Source organism: Anopheles coluzzii, chromosome 3, assembly GCF_943734685.1.
Source record: "Anopheles coluzzii chromosome 3, AcolN3, whole genome shotgun sequence".
NCBI classification, from domain to species: Eukaryota; Metazoa; Arthropoda; class Insecta; order Diptera; family Culicidae; genus Anopheles; species Anopheles coluzzii.
This window is the reverse complement of record NC_064671.1, coordinates 77,409,733-77,430,025: the sequence shown is the minus strand read 5'-3', so window position 1 is coordinate 77,430,025 and position 20,293 is coordinate 77,409,733. Positions and strand designations below refer to the sequence as shown.

The 20,293-nt window shown below is 45.5% G+C and overlaps 1 protein-coding gene across 50 annotated transcripts in view; it reads left to right on the top strand.

Moving 5' to 3' along the window:
- The window catches only part of LOC120955320 (dystonin), a 182,120-nt gene that overhangs the window by 119,987 nt on the left and 41,840 nt on the right, over positions 1–20,293 (top strand). For 24 of the 50 annotated variants that reach the window (XM_049608816.1, XM_049608814.1, XM_049608813.1 and 21 more), the window contains 9 exons: positions 37–241; positions 315–683; positions 936–974; positions 1,595–2,510; positions 3,383–4,013; positions 4,080–4,215; positions 5,529–5,612; positions 7,581–7,802; positions 20,131–20,267. In XM_049608816.1, the coding sequence (XP_049464773.1) occupies positions 37–241; positions 315–683; positions 936–974; positions 1,595–2,510; positions 3,383–4,013; positions 4,080–4,215; positions 5,529–5,612; positions 7,581–7,802; positions 20,131–20,267 (2,739 nt within the window). Of the gene's footprint in view, positions 1–36; positions 242–314; positions 684–935; positions 975–1,594; positions 2,511–3,382; positions 4,014–4,079; positions 4,216–5,528; positions 5,613–7,580; positions 7,803–10,369; positions 10,581–19,621; positions 19,994–20,130; positions 20,268–20,293 lie in introns of those variants that run through there. The other 26 variants (XM_049608817.1, XM_049608815.1, XM_049608823.1 and 23 more) reach the window with 5 other exon arrangements.

The following is a 20,293-nucleotide window of genomic DNA, read 5'->3' as shown; positions in this document are numbered from 1 at the left end:
TCAACTAATGTTTGTGTGCTTTACCTCTATTTGCAGGGTCACCAAGCTACATCAACGTTGGTCCCAGCTAAGGACAACATTCCATACTAGCCTAGTACAAAAACTGTCCGGTCTGAGCTATCCGGTGCAAGAGACGACGATCACGAAGCAAACGCGCGTCGTCACGGAAACGCGACAGATCGGCACCAACCCCTACTTCCGGGATGTGCAAGAGTACACTGAATGGTGCCAATCGAAACTGGTAAGCTGGTCTGCCGAAGAGAGTGCTGCGCCACAGCATAATAACATTTTGCTTTTGCTTTACTTCCTTTTAGAAACAACTGCATACCTCCGACTACGGTTCTGACCTTCCGTCCGCTAAAGTGGAACTCGAGCGCCATCAGCACGAGCACAAAGTGATCGACCAGTTCCACTCTAAAATAGCCCAGTGCGAACGGCACGCGTCCAACTTCACCGGCGAGGAGCTGCAGCTGTACCGGCAGCGCCTGAGCCAGCTGCAGAAGGTGTACGCCGAGCTGCTGAGCACCTCGACCAAGCGCCTGTCCGATCTGGATGCGCTCGTCGATTTCTTGGCGACCGCGACGGCCGAACTTAGCTGGCTGAACGATCGCGAGCAGATCGAAGTGAGCCGCGACTGGGCCGACAAGAACCTGGACCTGTCGGCGGTCCATCGGTACTATGAGGTAGGTGTTACAGACCTGTTTTTGTGGCGCAACACACAGAAAAGACCGTCTCAGATGAATGTCTCAGTCTTACTTAATCCCCATTCTAACCACTGCGGAACATGTTTCGTTCTTTCATCTTAATTCTTCTGTTCTCTCTTTTTTCTTCTGTTTGTTCGGTTATAAATCGTTTCGTCATTTCCTTGCTGTCTCTAATTACACACTAACAACATCTTCCCCCTGTCCATTGTGTCAAAATTCTAACCAAAAAAGTCTACTTACATCAAGCGTACTTATGGAAATGGTGAGGAAGTAAGTAAACCGTTTCTTCATATGATTCCGTGTTTTCACCCCTCTGTTTTGTTGTTGTTTGTCCTTACAGGGGTTTTTCAAGAGTTTCCATAGCTGTGGGACACTTTATTGACTCTTTCTTAAGTGAAATGACATTAATGTAATGGGAATCTATAGGATCCTTGTTGGACAAATCCAATAGGAATTTTCAAGCAACCTGTAGAAAAAGGGTGCAATAGAGTTCAAATACCATCGTATAAAGATAACTTCCCATAAGAAAGAGTCAAGCAAGTGTCCCATAACTATGAGAAGCCGTGGAAAACCCTGTATTTGTATTTTACCCTTATTTGATTTACGTTGGTTATAAATTTGCAATATGTTTTAAATGTAATTCCTCTCTCTATTCCAACTTTTACCTTTTCCTTTGTCCACTGTTAGTTATACCTTTTCCAATATGTGTTCATGTTTAAAGAACTTTTCTCTTGTGTGGTGTTTGTTAGTTTCATAAAGTGTTCTTGTAGTTTTGAAAAGCGTAGTAGTGGTTTGTGTCATTCGTTTCTGCTTTTCGTGTCTGTAGAAGTTATAATTGATCAAGCTTATTTATCCTAATTGTTTTGTGTTTTATTTCCCTCTTTCCACAGAATCTCATGTCCGAGCTGGAAAAACGCGAAATGCATTTCGCTACCATTCTGGACCGCGGCGAGGCCCTGCTCGTCCAGTCGCACCCAGCGTCCAAGTGTATCGAGGGCCACCTGCAGGCGCTCCAGTCGCAGTGGTCCTGGCTGCTGCAGCTCACGCTCTGCCTCGAGGTGCACCTGAAGCATGCGACCGACTACCACTCGTTCTTCGACGAGGTGCGCGAGGCCGAGAACTGGCTGACCAAGCGGGACGAAATTCTGAACAGCAAGTACTCGCAGTCAGAGTTTACGCTCGACCAGGGCGAATCGCTGCTGCGCGGCATGCAGGACATACGCGAGGAGCTGAACGCGTTCGGCGAAACGATTGCGCAGCTGCAGCACCAGGCGACCGCGATCGTGCCATTGAAGCAGCGCAAGCAGCCAGTGAACCGGCAGTGCACCGTGCAGTCGATCTGCTCGTACAAGCAGGGCAACATTTCGCTGGACAAGAACGAAACCTGCACCCTGCTGGACACGTCCGGGCGCGTCAAGTGGCGCGTCAAGACATCGAAGGGCGTCGAAGGGTCCGTGCACGGCGTGTGTCTGCTGCTGCCGCCGCCCGACCAGGAAGCGATCGAGGCGGCCGAACGGCTGAAGCGCCTGTTCGACCGCTCGGTCGCGCTGTGGCAGAAGAAGCAGCTCCGCCTGCGGCAGAACATGATCTTCGCCACCATCAAGGTGGTGAAGGGCTGGGACTTTGAGCAGTTCTTGGCGATGGGGGCGGAACAGCGGACGGCCATCCGCCGGGCGCTGAACGACGATGCGGACAAGCTGCTGGCCGAGGGCGATCCGGCCGATCCGCAGCTTCGCCGACTGCGCCGCGAGATGGACGAGGTGAACCGGCTGTTTGATGAATTCGAAAAACGTGCCAGAGCAGAAGGTAGGTGTCGTATAACGGGATGGGAAATTCCCGTGTATGGAAAAACATGAGCATTCTTTCACTTAACCCCCGTGAGTATCAGAGGCACTATAAATTAGGAACGATTGAAAAAGCACTGACAATGTGTGGTGGAATTTAATTGGATAATTGGGTGATCGCTTTCAATCGCTTCATTTTCCGGACTCCGGAGCAATTCCATGTTTGGATGATGGTGAAGGTCAAGCGTCTGTAGATTGGGCTATTACTGCACTCGTTATGCGCATTCATTCATTCGAATGACCAAAACAAAAGGCATTGGAACGTGTACTGCCCCGTTGGAAGACTTTTTTGGGATTTTTTAGTAACTTCTTTGAACTCCAGTCCCATGGTCAAACGCGTTTATGTTTACTGTATTGGATGGGTAGCCATTGTCTACGGGAGAGATATTAATTTTCCAATTGTTGTGCCAAAGAAGGTGTCGTATGTTGTAGGTGTTAGTTTATCATCGTTGTCCGTTCCAATGGCACCACATGACAGTCGTTTTGTTTCTGGCTTGGTCAGAGAATACCGAGATACTGGTCGAGTGAGTTTAGATGCTCTGAAGCTCGCCAAAAGATCAGTTAAAGTTGTGCTCTGGTGCTGAGTGGATCGAAAGAAACAGTGAATAGATCACTTTTTTTCTGGAACTTGCGTTCGATATTGAAAAGTGATTTTATTCATTACTTGTTTTAAGTTCAAATCATTTCTAATAATTTGTGGAAAATGAAAGGAGTCTTTCGCTTTCGATCTTTTCGTGGTAAGGGTTCAAATAAGAGTTGTGTTTGTGTTTGCGATTTCTGATGTGACGATCTTAGCTAATTCTTTGAATGTGTTTTACATTATTCGCCCAACAGAGGAGAGTAAGCAGGCCAGCCGCATCTTTACGGAGCAGTGCATATCGCTGAAGACGCGCCTGGAGGAGATGGCCCGCGAGCTGGACCACATCATCCTATCGCCGATGCCGCGCGATCTCGACTCGCTCGAACATACCGTCCAGATACTGGAGGACTACAAGCGCCGTCTCGGCGGGCTGGAGCCGGACCTGAAGCATCTGCAGGAAACGTTCCGCACGATCACGCTGAAGACGCCGGCCCTGAAGAAGAGCCTCGACAATCTGATGGACCTGTGGAAGGAGCTGAACACGCAGGCAGGCTTGCACGGCGATCGGTTGAAGCTGCTCGAGGGTGCACTGGCCGGGCTGGAAGACAACGAACAGGTGATCTCCGATCTGGAGGGCAAGCTGTCGCGCCAGCTCGAGCTACCGTCGACCCAGGAAGGCCTGTACGAGGTGTACAAGCGGCTGACCGCTATACAGGAAACGATTTCGAGCCAGCAGCCCGAAATGGACAAGATGAACGATTCGGCCGATCAGCTCGGTCGCATGGGCGTGCCGACGAAGGTGCTGGGCGACCTGAAACGCCTACACTCGAACGTGGAGCGCTTGAACTCGCGCTGGAACAACATCTGTGGACAGCTGGCTGAGCGGTAAGTTTGCAGCAGACGGTTTGCTCTTTTGTTAGTGCATTGTGACCTTTTCTATTTTCTGTACAGCATGCGCAGCGTAGAAACGGCAATCGGCTTGATGAAAAACCTGCAAACCAGCATTGTCGTGGAGGAGACCTGGGTGGAGAAGCAGACGGAGAAGCTGCAGGCTCTTCCGACGGCAACATCCGCGCGGGAGCTCGATGTAAGTACCGACCTAACGAACCATTGCCTTTACAGCGCCGCCGTACTGTTGAGGTTGTTGTTAGCTTTGTATAGCAGCCATACCTTTCGAATCTTGAAGATGCGTGGTATCAGTTACGAGCAGGAAACTGGACGAGAAACGACAGTGTTGAGAAGCCAAATAGAACAAATCGGTTTTCAGTAATAATAATGATGATGATGATAATGAAACAGAAAGGTAAAGCAAACATACGCAGAAAACGAAGCAGGATTTTGTTAGGAAAGTTCTGTGATCTTGTCGGTGAAAACGCCCCAAATTGACTAGATGTTTCACCATCAAATTTGTGGCAAATTGCCGTTGAGAGTAAATAGTGGTACATTTATCTTACAACAAACAAACCAAAACCAAAAACACGATATTAAAAAAAACACAGAGAAGGAGGCATTTTCACATAGCTAGATCATGTTAACGTAACTACCATGAACAAGGTTTAGGGCGTACCGAGAACATTGACTAACTGCACTCCAACTTAAAGAAAGTACTGTATTAGCAGTAGAACGGCAAGGAAAACAATGGACACTAGTACACTGAATGAAAACTAACACATTAGAGGATCATTTGCATGCGTACGGAGAAGGGTAACAGCAGCTGAAAATGATTTAAAATCGTTCAAGTTAATCTTGAATTGACACAACATAATTTAATTCTAAAGAAACAATTACTGTTAACATTTGAATTCCACGGTTAAGGGACAGAAGAGCACCATCTTGCTCTAATGACAAGTTCACCGCCACAGGGAATATAATAGTGCACACGTTAAAAAAAAAGACAACAACCAGAAAGTAGCAGTAGAGTAACTGTATTGCACCAACGTAGATACTGTAGCGTTTAGACACACCGTACACCACCAACTTCACTGTAGTTTCTAGTTCCTTAGTGCACTCCCCCGTACGTCGTAAGACTAGCAATCGTATCGTATTGTTAGTTACCAGTATATAACCCACATACTAATGCGTTAATTTATTTATTTTTCTCCTTCCCCATTCATCTTATTCCTGCGTAATTTTACACACCAAAAAAACACCACCAATTTGCAAACTACTCTGTGAAACTCCACCACCACCAACCACAACAACATGAACAACAACTACAACACCTACCAACAACCTATATACACCAACCTATCTACACAACCACGGTCACCTATCTTCACTCTGCGTCGCCGGTGAACATCGGTTTCTTCCCTTTCCCTGTGTGCGTGCGCGTATGTGTTATGTTCCATCCGGTTGTGTGTGTATTCCGTGTTGTGCCCTGGGATCGACATCCAAATACAGTCGATGCTCGGCGAAACGGTGGAACGCATTCCGAAGGTTGAACAGGTTAATCTCACCGGTGGCCGCTTGATCCGAGAAGCTAAGGTATGTAGAATATTTGCGTGCCGTGTGGTTCCTTTTTTTGTCCCGTTTTCTCCTCCTATAAATACACACAGAGAGAGAGGAAGCCAGTGAGCGCATACTCCTCTCTCGCTGTTCAAATCCTTCCAACATTTATATCCCGGTTGCAATCTCCAAAAGTGTAAGAAACTGTTTTCCTCCTGTGTGATACACGTCCTGCGTGGTGTATTCTGTGTTTGTGTGCAGCAAAATGTGAATATTTATACGTCCGTCCCACTGTTTTCTTCACTCTATCTCTCTCTTTTGTCGCTATCCAGTCTGTATTTCGGTGTTTTGAGCTTACTGTTTTTTTTTTCTACTGCTGGTGAAAGGATATGGTTTTTCTTTATCGTCCTCCGACATAAAGTTGCGTTGTGTCTCGTGAAGCGTGAACAACAAGCGTGTCCCCGTGTGTTGTACAGTCTTGTTGGTGATGATATCCTTTTCTATGAAGGGCTCGAAAGGAAAGGAAAGCTTAGTCCCGTCCACTCTGCTGTTATTATACTGCCTCAGTACCTTTGTGTGCGTCGTCACTATGTGGGAGAGCGAGATAGAAAGCTGTTGTGTGCGTTCGAATATGTATGAGTGCGTGTCCTGATGAATGTGCCGCGGGCTTTACGTACCGATCCACAGCAGGGTTATAGTCGCAAAATACTCCTAGCCTAGGTGAATGGTTACACGCTTTTTAAGACACTTTAATTTACCCTTCTGCTTCCTGGAAGCTTAATCTATTAAAACAATATTTTCCAAATTGCCTCACTGACCCGCAAGTACCATATTCTGCCTACTTCTTTTCAAATCTCAAGGTGTTGGTGTTTTTTTTCCGAATTTCACTTTCCTCACGCTGGAAATTGAAACAAATTTTCCGATTTTTACGCTCCGCTCAGACCTAGGGCTTCGCTTTATGGCGAAAGTTCAGCTTAGGGGGGCGCGAACGCGCATCTGCTAATCGTTTCGGCAAACTTCTTGATTCGCTTGTGATTGATTCGCTCTCTGTGGCCACACTGGAACAATAATAATTAGTAGCTGTGATTAATACCCAAAGCAATGCATCAAATGAACCAAAGTTCAACGCACAATCGGACAAAAAGTAGGTAGTTTAAGTTGGAAAAATGACTAACTCGCGATTAGTAGACAAGCTCCCCTCTATTCCGGTGTGGTACAGAGAGGTTTCGCTAGAGAGGGAAGCTGTTTAAAGGTTTAAAAATCCACTTACTGCATTATCTGCGCGAAACCCTGCTACACACAAGCCTCGTCGTTATCCGTTTATACCTGTTACATTTAATATCTTACATTTTTGAGTGATTTCCCGCTCCCACGTTGAGTCCCACCTGCACAGTAGCGTAGTGCTGGTGAGTGGTGAGAGTTCAAAATTCTGTTTCGCTGGCCATGAAGTTTGAAATTAAAAACCATTTCTTTCGGATCACTAAACTCGCCCACTTATCAGCAATACAAGTAAAAGCTCCCCTTTTATTCCCAAACCCCTTAATATGCGTATTCGACTTATTTGCAAATACTAATCAATATAATAACTCCAATTTCAACCAAACGCCGTACACACTTACATTCTTTTTATAAAAAAAACACAACCCACTTACACAACATGTCAACAAACAAACAAAAACCCCACGCATCATAAACCGATTTACTACACACACCCCTCCTCCTACTACGCACCACCACCTTTATAATCTGCGGCTTCGAAAACCTAAATGTAACAAACGTGTGCCTCAACTTGTACAACGGCGAAATGATGTCATTTGCGCATCTGTAACATCGAAACCACCAAATCAACGTTGCGTCCTCCGAACAAAATCAAAATCGCTCTCTCCATCTCCTGTATCGTTCCGTCCGTCAACACAACGTGGGGCTTATCGACTGTGTGTGCATGCGCATCACCGAAACAAACCGATCACAAACGTAAACAAACAAAAATGGCATAATATCGTACAGATCTACGATGGTAAATGTGTTCACTATATCGATTGGTTGAGCGAAGTACGGCCCAGCTTTTCGCCTCCTCGACAGGATCTCCGGCCGGCAAATGCCGATCCCGGCGCGACGGAAGTGTACTCGAAGCGGCTGGACACGCTGAACGGTCGCTTCGAGACGCTGCTCGAACAACTGACCCAGCGGCTGAAGACGGCTATCGAGGTGAATGGCGCGGACGGATTGGTAAGTGGACTGTTTATTATCATTTTCTATATATTTAATATAAGGCGTAGCAGTAGACGACGAACCTGAAATTCGTACGAAAAGTCATGATTGGCAACTTGCAATATATGGTGGTTTATTTTGTGGCAGCACTGATTCTTCTGATTTGATCTAGATTTGGGAAGGCGCTTTTAGCAAGAAGGCAGCACCGTGCTTAGAATACAATGTTGAACTCCAATAAAAACAGCATGTTATGATCGCAAAAACCAGTTTGCTGGTTAAAAAAAAACAAACTTCAATTCAAAATTTGCATAACCAACGAGCAACATTAACCCTCGACGAAGGTATGTCACCTTGGTTGTGGACTGTCGCTCCCATGCTAAAGTCCTTATTTGAGCGGTTCTACAAAAAAGCTCCAGACTGCTGGCTACTCGTTTCTATGCAATGCGGCGCGACGCGCACGGTTGACATCATCAGGTTTTCAACCTTTAGGTGATTCGATTTCGACTCTCTCTGCGCACAACAAGTTGTGATCGTTGTTGCAAGCCTAACCAGGTCTGGGACGATAATTCCGTCATCTTCTATTTCTAAAGCTGATTGCCTCCTTTTTGTGTGTCAGTTGGTTGTCTTTCGACGCGTGGCTACCGCGTACTTCGAGCGTACACCCCGTAGGGTCAAGTGATGATGGATGACGAATGTGGCGTAAGTGTTCGCGCGCGTACTCGCACGGGGATGTGTTTCGTGAATGGAACCAAATCTTGGTTGCGTTTTTGTTTGTTTGCAATGTTCGACCTGCTGTTTCATCGAGGTGTAAACATGTCGTACGTGTTGTGTTGACGGCGTCTTATCCGTTGGCTTGATTTCGATGTTTGGCTTTGCAATTGTCACGGTAACACTTGAAGCCAATTTTTTTTAAATCAAAACACAATGGCAGATAATCTGGGCAGTTCTGCGCGTGGAATATGGTCAATGAATATCTGCTTAGATTCATTAGCATCTCGTGTTGTTTACTGACGTGTTTGTTGAGGGTACTCAAGTGAGCGCCTAATTTCACGTTTATTTATTGTTGTTTTTTTATTCTCCTTCTGGGAATCGAACAATTTTCTATTCCGTGTACACATTTACTTTATCTGTAAAAGTGAGCTAATGTTTTAAGGCGCTAACTCACTTCGAGAAGGCAGGTTCCTCTCGCATGTGCTTCAATTGACCCCCAATGTGAATTTATTCATTGCGAAAGAGCCAATGTACGATCAAGCGTCCCCCGGAGTAAATTGCGGAGGAGCGGTTCGTTGCGTATTTTATTGCACTTTGCGTCATCACTCGATGCTCATGAACGTTGGCGGTGGTGGACAGGTTGGTTGTGCGAGTTATAATAAAATATGACGCTATTCGCCAGTCCTTGCAACAACCCTCAAAATAGTGTCCAACAAGTTCAATATAATGCTGATCTTAGCTTCCACTGTTTGGGCGAGGTGTTTTATGACATAATCCTCTTACCAGGAACCAGTAACCTGGCCAATTGTTGGACTGCAGTCTATCGAATTGAATATGGTTTGAATATGGATCAGAATCAGAGGATGAATATGGTATAAATTATTCGTTTAAGAGTAAAAACAAGGCGGTAGAACGGTTCAGTTTTTATTTCATAAAACATCTTCTATCCAGACTTATCGGATGCACTGGTAAATCCATAAAATTAATGCTCCAGAACATGAATTAATTGAAAAAAAATCCGCAGTGCTAGGCACACGCGATCGAGTAAAAAGCGAAGAAACGCCTCCTCACCATTAAATGCGAAAGGCTAAAAAGCCACCCAGCGGGAGACTGCAGCCTTCTGTAATTGCACCAAAAGCTCTCACCGTGTCTGTCGCTATATCTTCCCACCCGGCTGCCGAAAAGCGCACCGAAGCATAAACGCTTATTTTTAGTATATGACATCATATAGCGCCGCGAAGGCCAACAAGCAGCACACCTCGAAGAGGCGGAAATCGACGACGCGATCTTTCAGAAATCGGCGAAAAAAAAAAGTCAGATAAAAAATCGCCCAAGCGGCGATCATTTGTTTACCAGCCACATTCTTGTGCTGGCTGCTGGTGGAGTGGTTTTGCGATTCATAAAATTTTATCTCCCTCTTTTTTGCTTTGCTTCGTTCGTGGTGTCACAGCGCGCTAATGGAGATTTCTTGCAGATGAAGAAATCGCACTGAGAGCACCAAAAACAGGCTTTTTTTAACCTTTGTTTGTGCTTCAAGGTTTAAGTTTATGGCCAGCACTGTAACCGGTCTGGTGCGAAGGCGTGACGTCATTCAATTAGTTCACTCGAACCGTGACGACGAAGTCGTCTTAGTGTGAGAGAAGTAGTACAGCAGTTTGTGGCGCTCTTTCGCTTTGTGCGGTATACTCGCGAGAGGAATACCGATGCTCTCAATCGCTCGCCCTCTCTTTCGTGCGGCCGGCATTTCCGCTCAGAAAACACTGACCACTATAGCGGACTGCGGCCATAGACCAGAGGTTCGACCAAAGTGTTTGTCCGCTCGTTCATTCAGTTTTTGACGGGATAGTGAAACTGATTGGTCACGAGCGTACGCGCGCGTATATTCGCTCGCGGAATTCTATTTTACCTTTCATTTTTGTTGCGCACATTGAGGATAGTAACAGTTTCACTTGCAGAAGAAGATCGGTGATTAGATGTGGATTTCATTGCGTGTGATTTTTTTTACTGCGTCGGTAAAAAAAATCAGTACAAAAGTATTCAACAAAACGTGATCGTGAAGTCACAAATAAAAAGCTAAAGAGAAAGGTAGTATTACCGCTGGTGATGAGCGTTGTGTCTTACTAGCGATAGAGGGGAAGATGTGAAAAATGTGTACACGTCGTTTCGTCGTTAAGTCGCTTTTCGCGGCACAAGAATAGTGTGTGTAACGTCGCGAAGAAAATTATTCAAATGTGTCTAGAAGTCACCGAAAAAAAGCAGGCCACATAACACAAACCCCTCTGGTGTGTGCGTTTGTCGGCGTTGATGATGATGATGATACCAGGCAGTAGCCTTACCCCTTCTCTTTGAGTGTCGAGAGTGTGTGTTGTGATCGTCCAAATGGAATATATTTTCGGTGAAGGTCATGAAGCGCGAGAAGCCCCAGCCTGGCGAGAAGTGGCGGCGGCTTGCTTCTTTTGTGATACTGTGCACACAAAAAGAAAATTTAAATAATACCTACTAGGCTGTAGTAGTGGTATAGTGTGGCTGGCTACCGAAAAGTGAGACGTTAGACACGGCACCAGCGTTCTAACGTGAGGCTAGAATTTCCGAAATCGTGTGCATAGCGCACGATGAGAGGGTTCGTGATGCGAAACCCACCAGCAGTGTTTGTTCGCTTGAGTGCAATCCGTCCCGGTGTTAGTGTGTGTGTCGGCTGCTTATCACTGTCTACTTGCACAGTCCTAAATAATGAGTAGTTCAGCAAACGTGTTTATTTTCACTCTTGAGTTTAAAGCCAACATTTGCAGCACAAACAACGAATGGAATTGGGCCCGGGGTTCAGTGTGTCTAAAATGAGGGGAACAGAAAATCGATCGTCAATTTGGAAGCATAATCGGGTCGGGAATTTTCACCGTCAGAAGCCAGCGTAACAAATCCCTCCAGCCAGCGATGCCACAAAATCGATTCCAATCGCCCTTGACAAGTCGTTTTGGTTCCGTTTTAGAATTTTCTTTTATTTTAATCCCTTTTGAACCTAAAGCCCTATCAAGCAGACAGTTGAAACAACACAAGAAGCAAAAAATAACAATCGAAAATTTAAAAACAGCAAACCTACAAAGCGGGAACTACTCTATCAAGTACTGCAGTATCGGCACTGCTGCTGCTGGTGTGTGCCGTTTGTTCATCTAATCAATATTTTCATGCCGGCATTGCATCGTGCAACACTACCTCTCTAATAAAATCGAGCAGGGGGAGGTGCAGAAACGTTTCCTTCCTCTACTTTCCATCACTAAGGGGAAGCGGTTGGTAGTAATTGGGGCAAAAATAGTTTCATTTTCCGTTGTTTTCTCGTGTTGCTGCTTTTTTCCGCCATTCCATTCGGCATCTTCAACCAGCTTACCCCCCGGGTGCAGTGAGGAAGTGCATGCGGCACTGCAACTGCACCACGGTGTACTGGCGCGCTCTGGTGCATTAAGCGTATTAGCCGTTCGGGAGAGGCGGTACACACACACATCATCGCCGCCAAACGGTTGGGGCAGGCTTAACGGCCGGGCAAATAAGTAAACAAAGTTTTGTGCAAATGCAACCCCACCCTATTCGATGGTTCGCCTGCCACGAAGGCGGAGATGGTGAAAAACCGCGTGTTGTTACGTGTAAAATTTAATCGAGTCGAACAGTTGCATTTAATAGTGTTTGGCGTCAACGCATTACAGCATTTCAAGTCCACACTTTTGGTTTAGTGTTTTGGTACCTTTTAAAAAACATGTTTTAGTACGTGTTTTATGTGCACGTAACGCGGCGGACGGATAGAGCAATGCGAAGCGTGTACGCTGCTATAGGAGATGCTGTGCGATCGATTCTCATGTAGACTCATGCGAATTAGAACAGGAGTTTCGACTTTAGGATTATGTTCACAGTTGTATTGGTTGTTTGTTACTTATTTTCGGTCCTAAAAAGTTTACGTATGTGTAGTTGTCCATACTTCTTGCAAGATTTGTCGTTTTGAAAGTTGCCTTGTGAACTATACGAATATGAGACTCTCCCGTACGTGCTCGTTCTCTTTGTTTTGTTTTAAGAACAGCAACACTTATCGCAACAAACTGTGTAACTAAATCCGATTCGAAAAGGAAATCGAAAACAATCGTGCTTATTATAACATCACACAAGCCCCAGCCCAAGGTCGCATGGATTATAACCGCTCGGCGGCTAGTTCTCCCCAAGCACACCAACACGCACTGTGAATTCCCGATAACCTGCCACCACATACCACACTGCTAAATCCAAACAACATTGTGCCTCCTCCCCTATCAGCTGATTGTTGTGTGGGGTCTTAGTGTACTGTATTTTCAATTTCGTTCGAAACATCCGAACGGATGTTTGCCGCGGTGGAGGATGGTGGCGAGGACTCGGTGATAGTGGGAGTGGTGAATATATGTACATATTTCATTCATTATCACAAAGTGGCTGCGACCTTTGAGCGGATGTACGATTGTGTCATGATGGTCATGTCCGTCGTGCTCTAAATGTTGGGTTATTTTTGGAAGACGTCTCCGTTTCTTGGTTCTTATTTTGGATCTGCTCCAAAATCTCACGAAAGTAAATCGTGTTGCGATGTGAGGTAAGGTTTTGAGGTCTGACACTTACGCAAGGTCACGTAGGAGCGTCCGTTCCGTTTTGCTTCTACGGCCAGATTACTCAACCCACACATCAGGTATGCTTAACATTTCAGAGTAGGTGTCATATGCCCCACGACTCATTAAACACATACACACACCGATCTCTTCCTGCTGACAAGATGATCATCTTCAAGATCAGTACTTGGACGGGTTGTGGCGTAGAGGAAGTTGTTTCCACACGGTTGTGGACGCTTTGAATCCATCTTCAGCAGCTCGTTTAATGCTTCGCCACTTTTTTAATGTCAGTGTCAAGATTTTTTCCCTACCTCTCTTTGCTTTGGGATCGAGATGAGAATGTTATTTTAGACATTGGGATTTGATTTGCGTCACCTCGGCGCGCCGTGGTGCTTTAACTTGGATAGAATTATTCATTATGAGCTTCAATCCTACTTGATATGGGGTAAGATGTTTTGCAAAAATCATATTTCGATCTTTCTGCAAGCTTTATCTTCTCGCTAATAAACGGAAGTAAAGAATTAGGGAACGGTGACAACCGAAACACGTTGCTGCTGCTAAGCCATGCTGAGTTTGAAAACGCTCGTTTGAAATTTGTGTTTTTTCACTTTCATTTCCAATTTTGCACCCTTTTTTCGTAGCTCATATTTTTACGAGCAACTCATCTCTCGGCTGTTTTATGCGATCCAATCAGTCTTTTTCCTTCTTTCTTTGGTGTGACCTTTCGCGCGTTTGCCATGCGGTCTGGGGTGTTGTGTAGTATTGGGAAGCCGATGGTCAACAACATGATCATAAATTAATCAAACATCTGCATAAATGGCGGGGCCGGCGTTCTGTGCCGCCGAGCATTGTTAGAGACACACGAGTCGTCGCTATAATGTTGTTGAAGAAAGAAGCAAAGGAAGCACAATGAGGAGTCGAGAAAGAATCTTGCGCTCGTGTATGGTGGACAAATTTTGAAGACGACAAAATTAAATTCAAGGATACCGAAAGGCGAGAAAACTGAGCAGAGCGAATCAACCATTCTCATTTCATATGTTGGTTCTTTTCGGCGTTATGCGACTTGAGCACGGGTACATTTCTGTGGGTGTGTGATAAAGCGTCGTGTGTCGAAAACGAAATTCTAGCTTTATGAGAAATCTTGGCAGGAGACATAATTTGATGTACAAAAGGCAACATTTCACACTAGCTTGGTTATGCATGAGTGCTAAGAAGCACTTCTGACGACCAAACTCCATTCTGATCTTGTTGGTTTGAATTTCATATTCAAAGAAGAGCAGAAATTGTGATGAAACCTATCATGTAACTTTTGCAAGAGAGTCGTCTCATTGCATATATTCAGCGTACGCCTTGAAGTGATGTTTCGGAGCCTTAAAATAACCTATTACGTGTTTGGTGTCGGCTGTTTGTAGAATGCAATATTTTTACGATAATTCTTGATGACTTTACCGGCTGCCATTATCGCTTTATCGCTGTCTGTGATGTCTGTGAGTTTTACTAACCATATAGCAATAACTCATGATGCCACAGCAAACATACAACCTGAGTTTCACGGTATGATTAGCCTTCTGTACATTAGGTTACATACAAATACACGGAGAGAGAGCGACAGTTGTGGTGTGGTGTGCACATGATTTCGTAATCTTTAGTGGAAACCTATGTAACAACATTTTAAGCATTAAAAAACCGAGAATCAGATTTGAGGATTTGACATCGAGTACTTCATGTCCCTTTTCCAAGCAAAACTGTATCTTGGTTATCAGATTGTCTGGCAATAAACGAGAGCTCTTTTTTTAAGCGGAACCAATAAATCGTTTCCACTTTGGAGGAACATTCTCGCCTGGCTCACTGATAAGATGTCGCTTGGCTGTGTGACTGCTTGGTTTGGCTGGACGAAGCGACAATCATCTTCTCCTCCTCCTGCAATTGACGGAATGTAAACAAACCGTGTAAAGTGGGGGAGGGCAACGCAAGTTGTCCATTTATGCCAATTATTGCGCCACACGCTTGCATTAGCGAGTTCTCAATCTGTGTGTGCGTGTCTGCTTGGGGTGGTTGTTTATATACGCTTCAGAAAGATGAGCTCATCTAGACAAAATGTGGGGTGCTGATAAAGCCTGCAATGATAGGGCCCTGAGCGTCCAGATTTAATGCGAGCAAATGATTAGACATGGACGTGTTGTACACAGCCAAAGCATGGCATGGTGTTGTACGAACACTGACTAATGGTCTGGGGCAAGTAAGCGTTTATTTTTGCATCAATGAACTAAATACTGACGATGATAACGATTGGAAAATGAGTCCTATTTAGCACGTCCCTTCAACGTCTGGCTAGCACCCGTGCGAAGACACCAACGCCGCGATTGCGCTGATCTCACTGTCAATTGTGTGGAGACACGTGGAATTCTCATTTTCTTCCAGAATGATGAATGTTGTTACCTCGTTCCCGTTTTATCTGATGATCTTTCCAGAGTGATGAAAGGTCATGGGGAGTGATAAACGCAGCTCAGAGTGTGCTTTATTGATGTCAGGAACATTGCGCTTTATTATTCCACCCATTGAAGTTGTCATAAACGCAACAACCGCGCACGTACTACCCATTAACCATGAGGCTTAACTCTTTCACCCTTTGTACGCCATTGTCGCTATTCACAATTGTTCGATTGTTTGTCTTGCTGATGTCGTACAAGGTGTACACCTTGAAGCATGAAGGGTTATGGTCACACCGGAGGAAGAGAGCTGCCTAACGATACATGAAGTTCCGGTTTGCGAATTATGTCGCGCCTTTCGAAGGGGGGGAGCAAAAAACTCATTCCCATTCCTGTGGCCGTAAGGCGCTGCTAACACCACATTAACACAGACAAGCTCCTCTCATCGGCTTGTTTACACCGGTTCTCTAGCCGTCGATGGCATCGGGTTCGTCGAAAACTGTCAGCGAAGCGTAAGAACAAATTGGATTAACAGCAGCATATGTACACTTGATGCCGCCGCTGGCGCACCGTAACGTGCTTGGCGCGCTTCTCCATTTCTGTTACCATTTTGTTTCGCCTTGTGGTTTGTTCTCATGCACACACACACACAATGGGGTCCAACCAACTCCGGTGTGTGTGCTATTTCCATTATCATGGACCTCGGACCTCGCGGATGTATTTCGTTTCGTTTGTTCCGTCTGGTCTTGTTGTTATGGTACTGCTTTTACTTGACTTTGCTGCGCTGCGTGTTGCGGCTGCGACTCAACCTGTGCCTGCCTGGTGGTAGAAGTTACTCTTCTTTCATTTTTGTCCCGACCACGTATCACATTTCGAGCGTCCGGGTGAAGTGGTTTCGGTTGTGTAAATTTCACGTCCGTTAAGATCGAGTGTACTGTACGTTAGCCTTGCTTTGGGGAAGGTCCCCTGCTCACACCACATGCGCCGCTGATGACGCATTCGTTTGCGGCGTCTTGATGGTGTAGTGTGATGTCCCCCTCTTTCATATGTGGCCATGTAATATGTGTCTGCGCCCCCCACTCAACACTTCCCCCGTTGTTGGTCATGGTTGTTTATGGATGCCCTTCGGCGAGGTCAGCAAACGCGCCTAACCGTAAAATGCTTTTCTCACACACAATTCTCACGAGATGTATCGCCTTGCACAGCGGGGAAGAGACAGCGTCATTGAGCGGCAGGTGATTGTTACAGGTCGTCGTTTTTTTGGTCTGAGCTGCAGAGTGTTTATGACTTCATAGAAGTGTAATTTGTCGTAAGACTCACATTGGCACATCGCTACTAGTAGTAGACCACAAAGAGAAAGACGGCAGAATTCATGTAAATATAGCATAACAACGCGGGCGCCATGTATATGAGGCTATATGAGGCAACTACCAGTCGGGGGCCTAACCTTTGGTACTGAGAGAAAACAGATCAGTTGATGCCAACGGTTTGTTCAAAGGTGGCCACTAAAGCAGTTTGTCTACATCGATTGAACAAGTCGTCGCCAGACATATCACACACACCCTGTCCGGTGATGATCGAATTGTGAGTCCACTTTAAAAATAGTTTGCAATCAACCAACACCCTGCTGCGCGCCAGGTGACGACGAGCACGGAGAGGAAGTAAACGGTGCGCGATTAACGTCCACGTCGCATTGGGAGAAAGTGTAACACGTTACGTTACCCGCTGATGTCCTTGGCGTGTGTGTGATAAATCGAACGATGATCGATACATTTTCCAAATGGTGAAATTTTCGTTCGCATTTGCTTGGAAAAAAATGGTCTCCCTGCTGCTGGTGTTTGTTTCTACGACCGCCAGAGGGAAGTAAAAATAAATATTATGGTTTTTGGTGGATACATCGAAGTTGCGTTTGGTACAAACATCTGAGCCATTTGCCATGTTCATTTTAGATCTGTTGGAAATGGTAGATGTCATTGGAGAAAAGATGCAGTTCAATTTGAAATTTAAAAAAACAAAGGTTTTAGTATTAGTTTTTTCCATAGAATAGCAAAAATATTAATTTTGGAAAACAAATCTGGAGAGTATTTGCTCGTATCCTGAGCGCCCTGGACTCTACTGTATGAAAACAGCTGATTTCACTCAAGTGTTATCGAGAAATACGTGGCGAATCTAGGTCACACCGAAATCATCTGTTCTCTTTTCCGGAGTTCGGGAGCAGAAATCTCCGTTCTCGGAAAATCCCTCTCCAAGAGAGCAAAATGTGGACGAAAAATCTCTCCACTAAGCGTATCCTTTCACATCTCACAGCAATTCTGTGCGTCTTGGTGTTCGTGTGTCGAACTGTCAAAGCTGCTCTCTTGCTCTCACTGTTTTTGCCGGCGGAATGTGACACATCCGTACTGGGGTTGTGTCCGCAACGTCACATGCCGGAACACCGAAGCCGAAATCGAGCAAGTCATCATCAAACGGGGGGCATGGACCGATAGATGCGCCACCGTCCGTTCGATATTTTAAGTGGAGCGTCCTTCGCGTGCGGAAGTCATCCATCGAACGGCGGCGAGTTTCAACTTAATAAGTGCATTGACTGGACATCGCAGAAGTCGGCGGTGTGTTTTTTTGTGCAGTGCAAACCGATGGGTGGCAAACAACATCCGGGAAAATCGTGCCTGTGCTGTTTGATTTATGAACTCTCTCCATAAGGCCGCTGGATTGTTTAAAGTGCTGCGGCGACTGGATGGATGGAAAATGGATCGATTATTTTTCATTTTCAATTTATACATATACACGACGGCTCCTCACAGATAGGAAGTGTATCGCTGTAAGTGGTGTGCTTTATTGATCCCACATTCCAGCGCCTGCAAGTAGGGAAGTACTTTGAAGCTGGTCCCTGCGTGTGGTGTCTGTTGTGTATCAAAATGTGCGCTGGAAACGACCATACCATATGGGCCTAATATGAAGTCACAAAGCATGGATGCGCCCAGTCATTGACGCACACAACACACCCCGCGTGCATGAAATGTTGGGCGGCCCATTGGGAGGGGGATTTATTTATTTGCGTGCTTTCGCACGGTTTAATATTTTCGTCAGCATTATGTAATGGTTGTGCGAAAATGGTGTTTCATTACTTCATCTGGTTCCGCCGTGTCGCGTTGTGTTTGCTCTCTGACACCACCCGGGTGTGTGTGTGAGGGTGGTGCACTGCATCAAAACCCATGTCGCAACTGGGGCGATGAATAAGTCAGCTCCTCCTTCCCCCCAGTGTGGTGCGTGCGTTTGCGTTTAGCAATTTTTTCACTTTCGTTTGCAACGTGGCTTCCCTAAAATAAACGCGACGAACGTAGCGACTGCGAACGGATTGAACGGGCAGTTGTCGTAGTTTTATTTGCATCTTGTTTTGTTGCTTGCCGACACGCGCGCTAGGTTTTGCTGTTCTTTTTTCCGTTTTCTGTGTGTTTCTTTTGCGTATAACGATGAACTAGCGATACAGTTTTAGGTCAAATTCATCTTTCTCTGTGTCATATGATTCAGGCTGTCGAATTGGTGGCACGGGGGTAAAAGGGCTTCCTTTCTTTTACTTCTGTTTGAAGCTCATTATAAATTAAAAGTTAAATTTCGCACCTTAGCTTTGCGCCCCTTTGTGAAAACCCCTTTCCGCAAAAGGAATTAATTAATTACGTGTAAAGTGCACTTTAAACAAATGGCTTATTTTCGGTACGGTTGTTTGCCGACATCTGCACACAAAATTAGATATGCCATTTTCAATTTGCAACCGAGTGCTAACAGTTTGAAGAAAGGGTAGGGGGATAAAATAAGCACCACGGCGTCTCTGGCGTGCTAAAATGCCATTTAGATGCCGTAGCGTGTTAGATTGCACGATATTTGTGTGCCTGTGTGGGGCGTTGTTATTCACGTGCGCGGCGGTGGAATTTGTGGCCACTTGCTGGGTAGATTTGTGGCAACTTCTGAACGGATACACATTCCAAACGTAATGTTCTGTCGAACGAGAGAGAGAGAGGGCACGCGAGATTGCTTCAAGATTGAATCGATTTTTAAACCGAATTCATTACCTTATTCTCTATCCCAGTGCATTTGCTAATTGATTAAGAAGAAGAAGAAGAAGTATATCTCTACACGGTCACAGAGAGTGTATAAAGTTGCACAAGGAATACAGCTTTCCCACCGTGGGAAAGGAGTCGATGAAAAGAAAATGAGCCAGCCGGAACATAAAGCGGGCAAAAAATCTAGATCCCGAAACAAGCGGAAAGACTCCGGTATAAGCAGCACGATTGCAACCGGTAGCAGTAACAGTAGCAGCAGCATACTGAACAATGCATCCGCCACCACTGCCACTACCACCACCAGCACATCGTCCGCCTCGTCGACGTCAACCATGACGAAGCGCTTGCGAGAGATCGACGAATATGTGTACGAGTATGACTTTTCGTACGAATTTCGGGTAAATCAGTTGAAAAAAAAACATGTTTAGAAAATAAGCTTTACTTGCTAGTTTTACAATGCCTTTGTTTCATGATGTTTGTATTTTTATAACTAACCTTTGATTTTTGCCTTTTTTGTCCCATTAAATAAATGCAGCGCTACGCAGAAAGTCTTCACAAGCCGCTCCGGACCTATCGGGTCGAGTTCAATCTTGGTCGACCGGCAAACAATGGCACTGAGGGCCACCAGGAGGTCGAGGAGGACATCTACACCTCGACGTACAGCACATCGCAGTAAGTATTACACATCGGTACAATGA